This window comes from Meles meles, chromosome 9 (genome assembly GCF_922984935.1).
Source record: "Meles meles chromosome 9, mMelMel3.1 paternal haplotype, whole genome shotgun sequence".
NCBI classification, from domain to species: Eukaryota; Metazoa; Chordata; class Mammalia; order Carnivora; family Mustelidae; genus Meles; species Meles meles.
In genome coordinates, this window is record NC_060074.1 from 88,698,494 (window position 1) to 88,718,041 (window position 19,548).

The following is a 19,548-nucleotide window of genomic DNA, read 5'->3' on the forward strand; positions in this document are numbered from 1 at the left end:
GCAAAAACTGATGGGAAACTTTGAGGCAAGTGAACAAAGAAAAAGTTACAGGAGCGTGTGTGTAAGTGAGTGAGTGAATGTGTATGTGTGCTTGCGTGTATTGGTCAACCCTACAGAGATGGTAGGAACAAACAGTGGATTAACGGTAATAGGTGAGCCAGTTAGCTCTGATCTTGGGATTCCCCAAAGAAGTTCAAAATTAGGTAGGAAGGTGGAAACAAAGAGGAAGATGAAAGCTGGTAGGTTTTCTTGACATAGTCTTGAAACACTGAATTTTCCAAAATTCATTGAAGTGCTGTGATTCAAAAGCACACATAGATGCTGAGTTAAAATCATCATCATCATCATCATCATAATACTCATAAAGATCTCTGTAAGAGGTGCCTCACTATCTCTGTAAATATTTCAGAGTGAGTTTTTATTCTGAAAGTCTTTCATCCAGCCTAAATTTATTAGGCTCTTCAAATATCCTTCTCATTTCTTTTCTTTTTTTTTTTTTTTAAAGATTTTATTTATTTATTTGACAGACAGAGATCACAAGCAGGCAGAGAGAGAGGAGAAAGCAGGCCTCCCGCAGAGCAGAGAGCCCAATGTGGGGCTCGATCCCAGGACCCTGGGATCATGACCTGAACTGAAGGCAGAGGCTTTAACCCACTGAGCCACCCAGGTGCCCCCTTCTCATTTCTTTTCATATGAAAGGGTTTGGAACATATGTCCCTAAATTGGGCCACACTGGCATATGGATTATTTTGAGCCAAAGGCAAGCAAGACTCTGCAAGCTTAAATTTTTACCCCTCTCTTCACCACCTAGGAGAATCTAAATTGGGGGTCTTTCTCAGAATAGGAGTTATTACCAGAGATAAATCTTACCTGAATGACCCATCTGTACGTCAGCACAAACATTTAAATATCATCAAACATATGTTCACATTGCACTGTGAATTGCCTGCTCCCTTTGAAGCTCCAGGCCTCTATCCAGTTCCTTAGTTATGGGTGGCATTTATACCTCACTTTACTTTTCTCTTTGAACCTCTCATGCATGTAAGGTTCCCATATGTATAAAACCAAATCTGATTTTCTGTTAACCTGTCTCATGTTAATTTTATTGTTAGACCAGTAGGAAAAATCTTTGAGGGTAGAGGAAATTTTCCTCCCCAAAGTACCTATTATTACTCACATTTGTGTAGAGCACTATTGTAGGTACTTAAGATTCATCTTAAGTTCATTCATCTCTAGCTATGTGGCGAGAAAGAGTAAAGGATTTAGGACAGAGAAAAGGCAAAAAGATCTTGAGACTCAAAAGTGTTATGTAATTTGCAGGTGAAATGTCTTACTATAACAAAGAGTGTGCTTTCAAGAGTAAATTTCGGCTATTTCTTATACTGGAAAAAAACCAGCAATTGTCATCTCTATTTATTGTCACAAGTAAGTATAAAACTGAAGGGAAAAAATAAAACAAATTGAGTAGTACTGTTCTCTTCTGGAGTCTTTCTCCAGCTGGCAAGGACCTCACACAAAATAGTTTGTTTGATTTATTTCAGATACTCAAGATGGGAAAAATAGCTAAAGGTAATTTTTCAAGCTTAATTTAGTTCATTTACTATTTAATGATTTAATGGAGCAGTCTGCGTGTCCTAAGTGTGTCAAAGAATAGAAATGGAATTTTTAAAAGAACTCAAAATTTACAAAACATGTTTTGATTTTTTTAGGACACCTATCCATTATAAATAACTCTTCTAAATTTTCTGATTCTATTTAAATGGGGATACAGTTGTGCTTTTTATGTAGTATGTGATCCATAAGATTAACCTGATCAATTCTTGTTGATGTGCATAAATCATTCATTCACTGGCCAAACAGGTGCATATTTAAAGGTAAGTGATTATATGCAAAGCACTAGCATGTGTCTGTGAAGTTTATAGGGTCCACTCTCAAAAAGTCATTGAGCACTCTGCTGACGTAAGCTTCCTAAAGCTGAGACTTAAGATAGGCATAGAAATAGTTATAAGATAGTCCAAAAGCTGGCCGGTAATACATTTTCCTTCCTGTTACAAAAATACAACAGAAAGACAGATTTCGCCTGACACGGAGGAGCAAGAAAATCTTGATGATGAAGGTCAAGGACCGCACACTCATTTTTCTATAGGAGTTAGTCAAGAAGTCCATGAGATGGGCCTGTAGAAGTATTCCACTTTATCCTTTCTTGTAATATAATCATAAATATGTATACCAGCTGTCACTGCTTCAGCTCCAGGTACAGGTAGGAGTTGTGTGAAGAACTCAAGTCCCATTAAATGGGAAGCAGTGTCGGCCAACCCTGCCACTCATTCTACAGGAATGATGACCCGGTATTGTCAACCTTCTAATTTTTTAGAAGATACCTGAAACCAGGAATTTTTAAATAAAACCTTTTTATTTTTCATTGTTGGCATGTGATAATTTTATTTTAAATATACCATGTTTGCATTTAGAAAGACAGCTAGACAAAGTAAATCTCTAGGACAGGCTGTAACCTGTGAAGCACGTAGTGGTTAAGCTGGAGGAACAGAATCTTCACATGTGGGGATTCTAAGAGGAGGGGAGGCTAAGAATAAAGGCCATGAAGACAGGAAGTATGCCATTTGGGTAGGAACCAGGAAACATTTGGTTTTGCTGAAACAAGCTATGTGAAGTAGAGCAAAAGCGAATATACTGATAATTTAGGTATATGCAAAATCATAAAGGCTCAAGTGATTTGGGTTTTATTTCACAAATGATAGAAGAACAGTGGTCATCCTGTGGTATAACCAAGAGGCAGGGTATCTAATAGGAGATACACAGATCTAATCACAGCATTACCAGATACAGGCAGTTGACTTTCAGAATGTGTGACATTTAATCAACATTTACTTATCTTTTTATCTACCTCTCCTGTTAAAAGTGAATTTAAAGCAACTCTTTAATTTAACCATCATAAGGTAATACCTATATTGAGAGACCCATTTAGATGTAAAATGAAAGCACAATTTTTCATACGTCCTAGTCATTACTGTGTCAATTTCCATGGCAAATTTCTCAACTAGATTTACTCATACATTTAAATTTACATACATACTGAACTTGATAATATTGCAAAGGAGTCTATAGGATAATTACTAAAGACCTCATTCTTAAATTTCTTCTCTTGAAGCTTATTTTTATACACAGTGTGACAGTCACCTTATTTGTTCAACACCTTATTTAAGATAATTTGCTAAGAAAATCAGCATTTTTCTCTTGACCTCAACTAAATTTGATATTCCTAATCTTGTTTGAACAAATAATTTAACTGATTAAAGAAGAGGTTCGTTAAAGAGGACATTAAGAGAAATCTTTTACATTTTATTTGGGATTTTTTCTTCTTTTTCTGCTTCAGGACATTTTGAAATTCTACTTTCATTGCCATGAGGCACAAAACTGACTTTACATTTCTTACAGTGGTTAGTGAATACATTAGAACTAGTCTATATATTTCATGTTGGAACACTTTCATTTTTTCAGTTTAACAAAGACTTCCATTATCCTTCCTTTGACTAATCAAGTGGTATGAAAAATGGGATACTGGAGAAAGTAGCCTGGGTCGTAGAGGACTGAAATATTTTATAAAATGCATATCACCTACAGGATAAGAAAAAAACAAACAAACAAACAAAAAAAACCCAAAAACCCAAGTGCAGTATTTCATTTGGGGACCATAGATTTGAATGAAACTAGACCTGGAAAAATAATTACATACTGTGCCCCTGATGAAAGTGGTTAGTGAAGCAACAATCATGATTGGCCATGGGGAGGCTAGCTTTTGCCAGGTCAGGGATTCTAAAATAACATGAGTCCAAAAATTCCTCTTTTATTAAGAATTAATCAGTCTTCCTCACACAGTCTATCTAATGAAAAGCTTGAATTAAATAAAATATCTGATGAAAATTTCTTAAAAACAGCTCAAAAGTTTTAGATTCTTGGGTACTGATCCTTACCAACGTACTTTGACTTATTGATTCCAGGATCCAACCTGGAGGAATTTAAGACTACAGATAGAGTTTACTGTATGTTTTTGAATAGAATAATGCTTCATTATTCTCAAAGTAAAGGATGGTTAGTTGACGGGGCATTTCGCCTAAATTCTAGGTCATTTTCTTTCCTTTTTCTCTATCTCTGTGTCTGTATCTACACCCATGGTCTTTCTATTATCCTGGAATTCTAAGAACAGCTAAATCTGGGTGAAACCACAGGAGCTCAATGTAGATGCTTCATTTCTGATGTTTGTATAAAACCTGTCTTTAACATGATGGAGATAATAAAGTTAAATAAAAATGATTTCCATGAGAGGGCAGAAAAAATATTTCATGTAGTATGAGATAAATCTGTTATCTGGTACCCCATGCTAAACTGTATCATGATAGAGATTTTTCAAATTCTTGCACAGCAATTGCAACTGCCTCTTAACTTCCGCCCATTTTTATCCCATTCCTGCCCATTCTTGTAGGCAGAAAATTTCTTTTAAAAATTAAAACAAAGGGCACCGGGGTGGCTCAGTGGGTTAAAGCCTCTGCCTTCGGTTCAGGTCCTGGTCTCAGGGTCCTGGGATCGAGCCCCGCATCGGGCTCTCTGCTCAGCGGGGACCCTGCTTCCTCCTCTCTCTCTGCCTGCCTCTCTGTCTACTTGTGATCTCTGTCTGTCAAATAAATAAATAAAATTTAAAAACAAATAAAACAAAATGCAGTTTCTTTACTATCTCAAAGCTTTCAATGGCCTCTGTGGGTCTTTAGGGAAAAGCTGAAGACTAAGTAAAGCTTAGGAAGCCCTTCTTACCTTTGTCTGCCTTATAGATTCATTTCTTGTCATACCTTTCCTAAAATTATACATTCTTTCTACAATCAAATTATACTAAAATATTTGCTTTCTTGTAATCCAATCATTTTTTTTTAAAGCTGTCTAGAATGGCCCTACCACACTAGTTAGGTGCCCTAACTAGGCACCTGTAGGAGATTTTACCTGTTTAACTCCTACCTGTAATTCTAGAATTGGCTCAAGTCTCTTCTTCTCTAAAAGGGTCACTTTGACATTCCAGGCTAAACTAGGTGTTCTTACTTGGACCTCCATTGTTTTAATGCACTAAAATATTTACTGATAAAAAGAATGAAAGATCCAAATGCATGTCTCATTCTACTATAGAAAGTATGGAGACAAAGATTCTTCTTATGCACTGATGAGAAGATCCTATTGGGTGGAATGGCAGTGACTTTAATAGAATAACTGTACTCATTACAATTTCTAGTACATATTTCTTAATATTGAAAATTCTCATATTAACCTTTTTTGAAAACATTAATTTTTACACATTAAAAATTCATACAATATGCCAATTTATACTATAGTTATATACAAACATATTTGGTACTAATTTTTCCCTGCTGATCCATTGCTCAAGTCCCATGCAAGTGTTTTGTTTTTTGTTTTTTTTTTTTTTAATATTTTAAAGAGAGAGAGCATATGAGTGGTGGGGACAGGCAAAGGGAGAGAGGGAAGTAGGCTCACTGCTGAGGAAGAAGGGCTCCATCCCAGGACGCTGGGATTATGTCCTGAGCCAAAGGCAGACGCTTAACTGACTGAGCCACCCAGGAACTCCTTGTATTGTTGATATTATTCTATTGTTTTCGTCCTTTACAGAGCTGACTCCCAATATCCAATACTAGAAACATCTCAGCCAAACTTTCTGTAGAGTTTTGATGCTTGATCAATCATTTATTTGTCCTCTCCAGGTGTCTCCAAATTATTTTTAACAAGAATTTAGTCCTTCCCTAAAGATAAATGGGTGGTTTGGTGAGGTGACCATTTATATGTAAGTGTTGTTGAGATACTTCAGATTTTAATAAATGATGTTAAACTACAATGCCTTTTTTTATAATGGTGTTTTTACTTATATTCCTTCTTTTGTCTTACATATTCTGCTTTTTTATTCAAATTATTGGGGCTATAATTGTGATTATTATTTATTAATAGTTTAGGCAGTTTATGGTTGGGTCTAAGAGATGCTTGTACTCATACTCAGTGAAGAACGACACAAGGTAGAAGCTAATAAAACAAAAGTTTGCAAAATTCAGTCTTTTTTATCACTTGCATTTTAATGTTCAGTAGGCTACAAGACAACTAACATGTCAGCATGCATATAGGTACAGTAAAGTGATGTAAAAAATGTTTAAGGGGGTCACTGATTCAATCAATATTTATTTGTCACTCACTGTCTGTCAGCCCCCGCAAGTTCCAGTAAGTTGTAGACCATTTTATATGGCATTGAAGAAGGAAGGTAGAGTATAACCAGTTGGCACTGCATTCTTTTATCAACATTTTTATTAGTCCATTACCCAATCTTTTAAAAGTTCAATCTAATCTCTTGAGTTTTAGCCATGCTGTTCAGGTTATCGGGTTTTTTTTTTTTTTTTTTTTTTAAATATAATTTAGTATGGAAGTATCCAGTGAGAGTCTTTAGTTTATAACTCTGTATGTTTCACTTTCTGCCTAAGGATCCATTACTTCTTTTTCTGGTAGATTGGATATTCCAATATGTCTTTTTCTCATATATTGGTTAAGTGCTAACATTTACTGATTACTTACAAAGCACTAAAGACTAAATTAAATGTTGTAGGAATAGTATCTTCTTTAATTCTCCTAGAAAACAAGCACCCTTACCTTCCCCAGTTATTGATGGAGAAATAAAGTCATATCAGTAAGTGAATTAAGCCAAAGTATGCTAGAAACTAAGGAAGGGGACATGGACTCAAGACCAGGTCTGACTCTGTTTCCACTATCTAAACTTTTTATTAAGGCAAATGCTACTCTACACCTCAAAGTAAGTATCCTACTCTATTAGCAAGACAAAACATCTGAGTTCCAGGTGCGGCAAAACTAGTAGCTATTATTCTTGAGTACACAAATATACTTCATTTCACAGAAATGTCCATGTGTTAGTCAAAGGAATATGAGTGAAAATAAATTTTACCATGGTTAAATCCATGCCTTTAAGAAGTTAGCATGTCCCTTCACATCCTTTTACCCCATTGTTTTGGCTGAATCAGACAAATGATCCAGGGTATGAAAGCCACAGGACACAATCCTGAGTGACTGAAAACCTGGTATCATTTCATGGGAGAAAGCTGATTCCTGGCTGCTGCAGGAACAATAAATAAACATCTATCACAATGAAAGCATTTATAGCTTTCCTTGTTAGTTACCAAGACCTAATCTACCTAATACACCAAGAGTTTCCACTGAAAATAATTTCTTTTTTTTTAAATAATTTCTATTTGTTACCTACTTCTTATCTTAATCCAAGCTGAGACATTGTAATTTATGGGGAGTCTATTCATTTTCCAGGTGACCCAGAGATTTTCCTTTTATTCTCTCCCTTTATATTTCCTTATGCTGTCTAATTAATTTCCTGTGACTCATTTTCAAATGTTTTGTGAAATGAGGTGGAAATAAAATATAAAGCAAGAAAGAAATAAAGGAAGAAGGGAAGAAAAAAGGGGGGAAAGTTAGGAAGGGATGGAAGAGGAAAGAGGCAGCAAGTTAGAAACAATGATGTCCCTTTGGGGGTAAAAATGGAAATGTAATAAATACTGTGGGTTGGTTAAACAAACCCTTCTTCTTAGCCTGTCTTTACTATAATACCATAAAGGTTAAGAATTTCTTTACTCATGCTCTTTTGAAACTACCACTTCAGAAGGCAATGAATCATAAGCAGGAATTTGCGAGCTTTTTCTGGGAATAATTTTGCACTTTGGATGAAAGGGACAGATGAAGCTTGCACTGCTACTTCTCTCTCCTTCCTTCTGTCTTAAACAGAATCGTGATATCTGGATTTGGGACAACTGTCTTGTGACCACGATGTGAGAAGACTGAGAAAAAACCAAGAGAACCCAAGAGATGCCACTCAGACATTACTCAACTGCTCAGTGCATCCTAGCAACCTCGTAACTCAAATCTTTCATGGCGAGAAAAAGAAATCCCCAACTTTTGCCCAATTTCTCACTGGGATTTTGTTTTTAAAGCTTAGAAACTTCATTAATTAATTCAGGAATATTACAGAAAAGACCAACCCTGAGAAGGTGGAATTAAAAAGTGACTGGTCGAAAAGGCAAAGAGGAGAAAAATGTCAAAATTGAGTCTAAAGGTCCAGAAGGGTGGTGGCCTGAAACATTAGGGTCATTTTAGGAGAAACAAAACTAGAGCCTACTGATTTCAGAGTGGATGTAGGATTTCCAGGTAGACTAGGGAGATGAGCACAAATAATCATTTTTGAGTGTGAGAGTACCCTGTAGCTTTTGCTCGGCAACAAGAGTGGAATCTTGGAAGCGGTTAAAATCTCTAGGGATAATTCAAAGGACAATGAAGGAGCAACTATATTCAGTGTGTGTAGAAAAGAAGAATTAATTAGTAGGAACAACTAATAGAATATGAAAAATTTAGAAAAAGGGAAGTGAAGCAGATTTCCGAAATAGTGGATTGTCCACTAATATAAAATAAAGGAAATGGCTTCAAAGACAAAAAATGAAAACGTATCTTCAAACTGACATCTCTTTTCATATGCTGGCCTTCCCTTGTAACTTGACACTATGTTTAATTTTCCTTGGCCTGCCCTACTGGTTACCATCTCAGGCCTTCTCATTTAAGAAAAGCCTCAGCATCTGAAATTCATTATATGAATCAAAACTATTCTTTCAATTAATTAATTTTTCTTTTTAGATGATTACTGGAAATCTTGTATTTTTTTCTATGCTTCAAAATCCACTTCTATGCCATCTATAGTCAAGAAATGACAGAAAACCGAATGCAAATTGGGCAAAACATTTGAACAAGTATTTCTTAAAAGAAGACACTCAGAAGGCAAAAAACACATTTGAAAAACCCCAAACTCATCAACAGTCAGGGGTAGTGCAAATTAAAACTACAACTCATTACGATTACAAACTAATCAGATTGGCTATCAGTGAGGACATGGAGCGACAGATGCTCTCACACATGCTGATGGGAGTATATACCAAATTAGTACAACCCTTTGGAAAGTTGGTACTATTGATTAGGATTAGACATATGTATACCTATTTCCAAGACTTCAAATCCTAAGTATGTATGTAACAGAAACTGGTGTGCATGCTTACCTAATGTCTGAGAATATTCAGAGTCGCACTTACTACAGTAGCCCTCAAATGGAAATAAACCCCAAATACCTATCCTGATCAGAATGGAAAACAAAAATGAATTGTGATCGATTTCATGCACTGCAACAATACACTGAAATTAAAAGAAAAATGAAACTACTGCTACCAAAAACCCCCACAAAACTACTGCTACATACTACAAGAAAGAATCTCAGAAACGTAATGAGCCAGTAAGACAAATACAAAGATACATGTTAACACATTTATAGATGGACAAAGTTAATATATATGGCTAGAGGAAGGAGTGGTACCTTTGGAGGGGAGGTAACAGTATTTTAGAGAAGGCACAGTTGAGGATTCTGAGCAGCATAAATGTTCTAGAAGTTTCTTAATGTGGGTGATGGCTATAAGGGTTCAAAATAATTCATCAAGCCACTTATTTATGATTTCATTCTTTTTGGTAATATATACATTTCTTTTTTTTTTATTTATTTTTATTTATTTATTTGACAGAGAGAGAGATCACAAGTAGGCAGAGAGGCAGGCAGAGAGAGAGGAGGAAGCAGGTTCCCTGCGGAGCAGAGAGCCCGATGCGGGGCTCGATCCCAGGACCCTGAGATCATGACCCGAGCCGAAGGCAGCGGCTTAATCCACTGAGCCACCCAGGTGCCCCATACATACATTTCTTTAGTTAATATATTTTTTCAAAATTCCTGTCCCCACTTCCCTTTTACATGATTATGAAATAAACAACTATGCTTCTTGATTTTCCTTGCTCCTTCTCAGTATCAATTTGATTCCTGCCATACTTCATTTCCAGGAACTTTTTTTATTATCTTATTTAGCAATTTCTACAGTGATTTTTAATGCCTTTTTTTCCCTAGAATTTCCTCTTTTTTGATTGACACCTTTAATTTTTCTTTCTCTTCAGCTTTATCTGCACAGGCCACCCAAGAGAGCTATGTAAATTTATAGTTTAAAATCACTTCTCTCGACCTTCCATTGGGAATGGGAGAAACTGTCTAGCCAGAGTATAAATGAGCATTAGAATAATTTTGATAACGATTAAATTGAAGTCTACTCAATCCCAATTTCACTCCCGTAGTATCCATCACTTCTGTGCAGTTACACTGAGATGGAACTGCTCATTCTTACCTTCATCTGACTGAAGGCTTAATCAGAGTGTCACATGGTAAGCATTTATTATACTTTTTAAGTAAAAGCAAGCCTGAAAAATACTGAGAGAATGTTTTAGCAAAGTAATTAGGAATGAGAATTACATACAGCGCCTAGGTAAACAAATTTATTTTGCTTTTCAATTGGAAATAAAATGTCTGTCTGAGCCACTTTCCATAGCTTCATATTTGTTGAGGACAGTGCAAGGTGCAAAGGAGCCTTCACGGAACAGCGGAATGTGTGCAACACAGCACATATTTTACAGGCTTCCTTCTCAACACTGAATTCATGAAGTGGGTCCAGCTATCCCAAATTAACGCTTGTGAGAAGAGGCTTAGAAAAGTCAAGTAACTTGCCCGAGATCATATAACAATTCAAGGACCTAGCCAAGATCTAAACCTCAGACTGTGATTCCAAAACCCATGGACTGTCTTCTATCTTCCTGTCTCATTTCAATGAAGGTTAATGAGACATGCATGTATACTAAGGGGATCAGGGACAGCTGATTACTTGCATAACATTTTAAAATATAATTTTTTATTGACCTCCCTTTATTTTGGTGTTTAACATTTAATGCCAAAATTAAGAAGACGTTATCTTTATATCTTTTGTAATGCACCACTTTCACACTTATCCATCAAACCAGATAGAAGTCATGGCTGGAAATTCCTAGAGACTGCTGATAACGGTGCTAAATTTCTTTTCATTAGTTCTATTCATTAGCTTCGATAACTGAATATATTAACTAGACCTCACACATATATTAATCCTGTAGCTTATTAATGTTCAGAACAAAATTCCATTGTCACCTTTTTCAATGCATAAGTTCATTGTTGAATCAAACAGAACTGATATTTAAGGATTTTAAATACAAATTGTAGCTGCTGAATATTATTCCTCTAATTTCTTTTTTTTAGGCAAAAAAACCCCGAAAAATACTCTTTCTTTTTTTACAAACATACATAAAGAGACACAATTTCAAAATAGTAAACGATGTTATGTGTGACTTGGAAAAATGTAGGAAAAAACTCTCATTATTGGCAGGATCATAACTTCTCAAGAGTCTTAAGAACAAAGTGGCTTTTTAAAAGTACACTGTGTCAAATGCGATCGATTGTTAACTTTTATTCTGCATCTCCCTTTCTTCAAGCACCTAAGTTTAAGTGAGAACTGAACTACATTTAGAATGAGTACAACAAAGTCCCAGAATTGTGCTTCTAAAAGTCCTGGCAAATGCAGTTATTAACTGAAGTATTCTCTCTCATGCCTGCTGAAGGACTAACTCAGTACCAATGACATCACCTTGTAGGAAGCTCACCTGTCTTGCTGATTAGAGGCAAACTTTGGGACAGCAGATGGTAATGAAGAAGTGAGACAACAGAAGTGACAAAAAAAAAAAAAAGGTTTAAATAGAGATCCCTAAAGCAAAAGAGTACAGATTTTTTTTTTTTTTAATGCAAGGCTTACTTTTTTTTTTAAACTCTTTAAATAACTTTACACAGACACACACACAAAGGTTATTTCACTAGAAGCTCAGTAAGACTACTCCTCAGTAGAGTGATGTTCGGGGCCAGGTGGGATGGGGAAATGGTGTGCATACCTTTGCTTGTCCAGCTTTTGTGATGGCAGGTATATTAAAGAGCTGTCCAGTGTAAAAATGCAGCCCACTGAACAGGATCACTGCAATCGAGTCTCCTTCCTTCTCAATTACTTCAAGAATATCCTCTGTTCTCAGTGTTTCTTCCCCCTAAAGTTGAGTCAGGCACAAGTTACACCCAATCCACAATAACAAATTTGTCACATCATATTTCCCAATCTAAAATTCACCTTGAGTTCTTGCCCACAAAAGAACAATCAAAGAAAAGGTTTTTTTTTTGTTTTTTTTTTGTTTTTTTTTCCCAATTAATGGTCTTCAAAAGTGTGGAGAGATAGAAGGATTTCAGCATGCCTTTTGTTATTATAAGAAATGATAACAAAATAATAAAAAAAATTGTCTTTGCAAAACCCTACTTGCTTTATTCTTTAGTTTTTCAATTAATCTTTACTCTTTGCATGCCTACAAATTGTTTTCTCCTTATTCCCATCCAATAAAATACCAGGAAGTACGAGAAGCCCCCGAAATACTAAATGGTAAAATTTTCTTGGAAATTATTAATCCATCACGTTATATTTTCCAGGATAAAAAACAAGCACCTTTCACCTGAGTATAACCTAACCAACAGTAAACTCTCTTCCACACCGATCTAAAAATCAAGCTCCAAAAGTGAAGGGAAATATCAGTAAAACTCAGTATTATCATGGTTAATTTTTCCACTTCTCCCCAGCTAAAGACTAATGATTGGTTACTCAGTGGAAATTCTGAGTGAATTTAAACTTGGTCTTGCAAACAACTAGAGCAAAAAGAAATCAGCTAAACACAAAGTATCTCCTTGTATCTTAATCATTCTTATCCATTTACAAAGTTTTTACAAATTTTCTCCAGTGCTAAATCTGACATAATTTTTGAGGTCAAAGCATCATTTACTCCATCAATATTTGGAGGAAGCTCACTAAGGTATTTATAAATTTTCCTTCAGTTATTTTTAATTTTTGGCAATTCTTGCTATTTATCAAGCACTGTGTCTCATGTTAGGCACATATTCATCACAAATATAGCACATACGTTAATTTCTATTAGAAGTCTGGAACTTATTTACAAAACTGAAATCTGTAAAAACAGTACTATACTGAAATCTTTAAATTATCAGCTGATACATATGTTATATGTAAAGAGAAGGATCTCAGTAATTCTAAGACAAATTCCAAGTAAAAATAGTAACATGGCAATCCAAAACTCTTTTTTTTCTTAAAAGAAATCTAAAGTGGTTTGTCCACCATAATTTCAAAGAGCAGAAAATGAAGTACTATATATACTAATTATTTATTTAAAGAATCAGTATAAAGCAAAAAAGAAATGTACAGCTTAATGGTAGAATATGGTTCTCTCTGATGCTGACCTACTCTAATCTACTAATGCTAAATAATGTTCTCAAGATTTATGATTAAATCATGAGGTTCCATAACACCTCTTTCAATATTAGAACTTCTGATAAATTAGTGGCTATCTTCATTTTTGCTAGAAATTATCAATTTATATATGGCACATGAAATAGATACCCTGTCACAGGCATGAGAACTTTCTATCCTGTTAATTGACTGCATGTTGGCAAATAGAACTAAATGGAGTAGATTTTAATTTCTCAAAGTATTCTGGGTTGAAAGAAATAATTGTTCAAACATTGGCTTAACAGCCTGGGAGAATCATTTGTGAAGCCTACAATTTATTCCGTGTGGATCTCTTGGTGCCAAATTACACAAGCTGCAGGGTTGGTATGTCAAAGTCTGTACAACTTGGCCTCACATCTCTATTAATGGAAAGTGCAGTTATTTTAGATCTTGAACATATGTCAACCCTGATTAGGTGCCTCCTTTGTTACCTGTTTAAATATGAAGGAATTCCAGAGAGATATGGTAACTTTCTTGAAGTCCCTTACCCAGTAAGTTGCTGAGCCTGGGATTTCTGTGGGGTCTAATAGCCAGGCCAGAAAGCCCAAGCTCTTTCTGCTACACTGCATCTCTTTCTACACCCCCACCCTATCCAAGCACAAAGGAAAATATTCGATACTTAGATTAAAAAGAGATATAAAAGATCGGCATCATTCAATTTCAACAAATATCATTTTAAAGGTATCCAAAGGCAATGGTATTTGAAATTGAACATGATATATGCAATTTGCCATCCCTTTCCATTCCACTAAAGAATATGGCAAACTCCAGTGGTATTCACAGGAAAATAGTTTGCTTATGACTACCCCTCGAAAAATGAAAATACATATACTTCCAAGTTAATTCTCCATTTTAAGCAGAATGAGCTAGCAGTAATAGAAGTATACGTCTTTTATACGTTCTTGAAAGTTCCATTAAAGTAACGGGGATAATAAACTTCTGAGGAAAATGAAGAAAAAAATCAATACTAAATAGAAACAGAATGAATATTTATTTCTCTTTCTCATATACCTCTCTTGGCTTTATAATCCTCATACTTTTCTCAATGTTAAGTCCATGAAGTTGAAGCTGTGACTCAATAGCATACTGGAAAAGAAGAATGATTTATTAAATCAAGTCCAATGCACAGAAGTACATTGAAATAACTCTGAAAGAGATAATAAAATAACAATAAAAGCATATTATTGTATTAAATTTAAGGTCAAGGTTAAAAGTGACTGAAAAGAATACACCAGGAAAGAACTGCTTAATTTAATTTATATGCAGGAATCAGAACATTCCTTGAAACACTGTATCTTAGAAATGGATGGAAGCACAGGGGCCATCCAGGCTTTAGGGAGTTCTAAGAGATTTGTAGAAGATATTAAATCTCCTAATTTAAGTCGAAACTGGAGTTTCCAAAATAACCAGAGTGAGTAGTGTGGACTTGTAACATTTGAACTAGCTTATAGGAAGGGGCTTACCCCAAAAGAGTAAGTTAGTAAAAGGAAAGAACATCAGAAAGTTCCCTTCACTAACAGTACAAGACATGAACAGGAACAGGAAATTTAGGGACTCTTAATTCTTTCTCAGCATCAGAGTTTTGATCCTTTTCAGTAAAATAATGGCTATTGATTTGGACACAATTAAATGATGTAGATTTTAGCAGTTAACAGTGATAATAGAAAGACAGAAATCAAATTTCTCTCTAACACTAAAAGTGAAATATGCAATTTTATCCATGTCTATGTCTGGAATGATCAAGTTTCTTACAGAAGCAAGACAATGAATCACAAGAAATATTTTTAATCCTTAATCAATGTTTTTTTTCGATAATAAAGCACCAATAATTATGCTAGCATGCTATGGACAAATAAAAGTTTTATTCTTATTCTATATAGCTAAAGGGTTAAGCACTAGGGTATGTATTGATTTGATTTCATAAAGTAAAACAGCAACAAGAATTAATAAAACATTTATAACTGCACTTGATTTAAACCAGCGGCTAGCTCAATGTTTTTAAAAAGACTAATAAATCAATGTTCCCATTCAATCCTTTCCTCCCCTAACACATGTTTTACTTGCACAAAAAAAATAAAGCTACAATCTATATTTTAAAAACACCTAATCAAAAGCATTTGACAGATCTTTTTATTGTAAGTTTACTTGGAAAAAGACTAGAGAATAAACTGTTCAACACAGGCAAATGGTATGCTCCTCTAGGAAGAATAAAAAGAATATAAATATAATTGGAAGAATCCTTACATGATCTGAAGGGAAGGCTTTGGCTTCCAGAAGAATTTTATACCGTTTTGGTGTAGGCTTAAAAAAGGATAACTGCAATGAAATGGATTTATTGAGAAAACCATTAATGTACAATTTATACACTTGTTCAGTTTATACATACTTTCATTTTATAATCCTGGCATTTTATTTATTTTTTTTTTTTTTAAAGATTTTATTTATTTATTTGACAGACAGAGATCACAAGTAGACAGAGATGCAGGCAGAGAGAGAGAGAGGGAAGCAGGCTCGCTGCTGAGCAGAGAGCCCGATACGGGACTCGATCCCAGGACCCTGAGATCATGACCTGAGCCGAAGGCAGCGGCTTAACCCACTGAGCCACCCAGGCGCCCTAATCCTGGCATTTTAAAGGCCTGACTCAACAACACTTCTAGATGTCTGTCAAGGATTCCTTTCCCAATTAGCCTTATTTCTAGTGAATTATAAAATAAAAAGTCACTGGCTCATTATATTTATCAATAGAAAAGCAAATTTTGGAGACTACATGAGATAAAAACAAATTCTCAAACTTTACTTAAATTTTAATTGAAAAATTACCTTTCCAATACCTTTAATAGTAATTTCTCGATTGTAAGACTGAATACCATGTTGTACATAAATTTTATTTTATTTATGGTGATTTATCTTATGCTGCCGATTTGGTTTCTGGTACATAATATTTCCACTGCCTTATTACTTTATGGGATTTTATTTTAGGTCTAACTGGAAGGGCCTCAGCCCTAACATGAAACATTTGACATTTCTGGAGGCACCAGGGAGAAATAGCTCATTTGTTCAAGGGAGCCCTTCATTTTCTCCCACAGTTCCTAGAGAATAAACATGGCCCGCCAACAGTAACAATGAAATGATCGCTACTGTTGACTTAGTGTTGATCACTGGCCAACATGCTGAAGCAATTTTCACATATTACCACATTTCACCCTTTTATATATGTAGCAGGTAGGTTTTTTTTTTAAGATTTTATTTATTTATTTGACAGAGAGAGAGATCACAAGTAGGCAGGCGGGGGGGGGGGGGGAACAGGATCCCCACTGACCAGACAGCTTGATGCGGAGCTGAAACCCAGGACTCTGAGATCAGGACCTGAGCCAAAGACAGAGGCTTAACCTACTGAGCCACCCAGAGGCACCTCAGGTAGGTATTTTGTCTTCATTTTCATTATGGAGAAAATGAAGACGTTGACAAGATGGGATTGGGAGGGAGACAAACCATAAATGACTCTTAATCTCACAAAACAAACTGGGGGTTGCTGGGGGGAGGTGGGATTGGGAGAGGGGGAGCGGGCTATGGACATTGGGGAGGGGAGGCAAACCATAAGAGACTATGGACTCTGAAAAACAACCTGAGGGTTTTGAAGGGTCAGGGGTGGGAGGTTGGGGGAACAGGTGGTGGGTGATGGGGAGGGCACGTTTTGCATGGAGCACTGGGTGTTGTGCAAAAAGAATGAATACTGTTACGCTGAAAAAAATTAATAAAAAGGGAAAAAAAATGTGAGGTCTTGGAAAGAGGGACAAAGTGATAATAAAAAGAGTCACTATGGTATGAACAGAAAAAAAAAAAAAAAAAAAAGAAAACACCAAAACCGTGTCCAAAGTCAGATGTGAAGTAACTTAGGTAGGAATCAAACCCCGAGATGTCTGAACTTGAAACTATGCTATTTACCATCATGTTTGACCTACTCTGTGAACGTGTTCCTTTAGGGATATTTAACAATCATTTCTTCATTTTTATTAAAATAAAATATTAATATATTCATTGTGTGCTTTGGTCACATAGACATGTTTCCAAAAACGCACTTAAAAATGAAATAAAACTTTTTCAAAGCCTCAAGCAGTTATTATAGACACCATATTCCAAATCAAGTGTATATTTGACATTTTAAGGTATACATATTTATTAAGTACTTAGGAAGTAGGAAGCACTTGAAATACAGTATCTCTTTTAAGGTATTAGATCCCTTTTCTCCAATTTCATTCTATTTTCGAATTCTTTTTTAACCTATTCCCCCAAAATTTGTCTATAAAAAGATAACTGATCCAGAATCCAACCCTGCTGAAGTCCAGCATACTGGCAAACTATCTTTCCGAAAAGCTCAGTGTTTGCTGGCATTTGTACATCATTTTGTGTGCTGGCAAGCAGTTTTGCTTTTAACCCACTGTGACTTTTATTCCTTGTACTCTGATATAAGAACTGTTCATTACTCTAACTCTCTTTGCAAGAGTCAACTCTCCCATGATTATGAAGAAGCCTTTCCATCATAGTCCAGCATTTCCTGGTAAAAATGAAAATAACCTCACAACTTATTTTTAAATAAGTAAACCACCAGATGCTCATGAATTAAAGATAGAAAAATGTCAGATTCTACAAATGAGTGTATACTAAACATTGGTGGGAAAGGATACTTACCAGTAGAAGATGTAAATTAACAGTCAAAGCATTCATTAGGGCGATTTCTTTCTCATTGGCTCCTGCAAAGTAAACACATCATAATTTAGATTTTTCTATTAGCGCTGAAGTTACTTGGATAAACAAAGTAGGGAGGCTTCACTCCTTCATCCTTAATACATTTAGAGATAAGGACGTATTTGATGTGTCATCGCAAAGAAATGGAAGTTTTCCCACTTGACTCATTTTATCAAACGATATCTGGGCTCACATGCACACAAATGGCTAAAATCTTATTTGCTTTTTGATATAGTAAATAAGAGCAACAAAATAATGATGCATTTGATTTTTCTTGTAAACTAAAAATGATTTATCCTCTTATCAGGTAGTTTGCCAAATTCCCACAGAGTACATTTTTGTGGTAAATGTATCTCAAAAGAAAGCAGGGTCAATCACATTTTTAAAGTTGGTTGTTTCTAATATCCAATTAAAACGCACCTTAAATGGGGCGCCTGGGTGGCTCAGTGGGTTAAAGCCTCTGCCTTCAGCTCAGGTCATGATCCCAGGGTCCTGGGATCAAGCCCCATGTCGGGCTCTCTGCTCCACAGAGAGCCTGCTTCCTCCTCTCTCTCTGCCTGCCTCTCTGCCTAGTTGTGATTTCTGTTTGTCAAATAAATAAAAATATTTAAAAAAAATTAAAAAAATAAAACGCACCTTAAATAAGAGAGCTAGTTTGCCAAACATACCTCACTGTTATTACAGTGAGATATAAAATCGTTTGTAAGACAAAAGAGCTAGAAAGCAAAACACAGAGACCTAAATAGCTCTGGGATTTATTCATACACACTGAGATACAAGATAATTAATACAGATAGGTATTATGCAATGGGGAAAATTTAGCATGCAAAATTAAGATATCCACAACACAATCATAATCTGATCTAATTCTTAGTAATGAGGGCTTGCATACTAGAAATAGACCCAAAGACAAAGCATGCACTGGATACTTAAGAACTCAGAGTTTAATAACAACAATACTTTCATATTTTTAGTTCTTACAATGTCTCTTAAAAGCATTTAGACCTGTATAATAGGAAAATCTCTTTAACTATCACTGAGAAAAATGGGTTTTGTGCCATTATTTGTAAAACTGTGCAAGGCATTAGGGAAAATGTGTAGTACAAGTCCTATATTTCTTTTTTTTTTTTTTAAAGATTTTATTTATTTATTTGACAGAGACCACAAATAGAGAGACAGGCAGAGAGAGAGGAGGAAGCAGGCTCCCTTTAACCCACTGAGCCACTCAGGTGCCCCCAAGTCCTATATTTCATATCTAAAGAGATACTTGTCTTAAGAGTTCCATTTTAGAGGAAGAGACAGCAAGTAAAATGATTAATCTAATATACAGGTAGATTTCAGGGCAAGTCCACTTGAGGGCAGGCCACTGCAGATAAGTGTATAACTTAGGAATTTCTATTTCAAC

The 19,548-nt window shown here is 35.4% G+C and overlaps 1 protein-coding gene across 1 annotated transcript in view; it reads right to left on the reverse strand.

The window, feature by feature from the left end:
- KYNU (kynureninase) overlaps window positions 1–19,548 on the reverse strand; it is a 110,893-nt gene that overhangs the window by 47,343 nt on the left and 44,002 nt on the right. The window contains exons 6-9 of the mRNA XM_046017984.1: window positions 18,087–18,148; window positions 15,642–15,713; window positions 14,409–14,483; window positions 11,953–12,099 (exon numbers count right to left, since the gene is read on the reverse strand). Of these exons, the coding sequence (XP_045873940.1) occupies window positions 11,953–12,099; window positions 14,409–14,483; window positions 15,642–15,713; window positions 18,087–18,148 (356 nt within the window). The remainder of the gene's footprint in view (window positions 1–11,952; window positions 12,100–14,408; window positions 14,484–15,641; window positions 15,714–18,086; window positions 18,149–19,548) is intronic.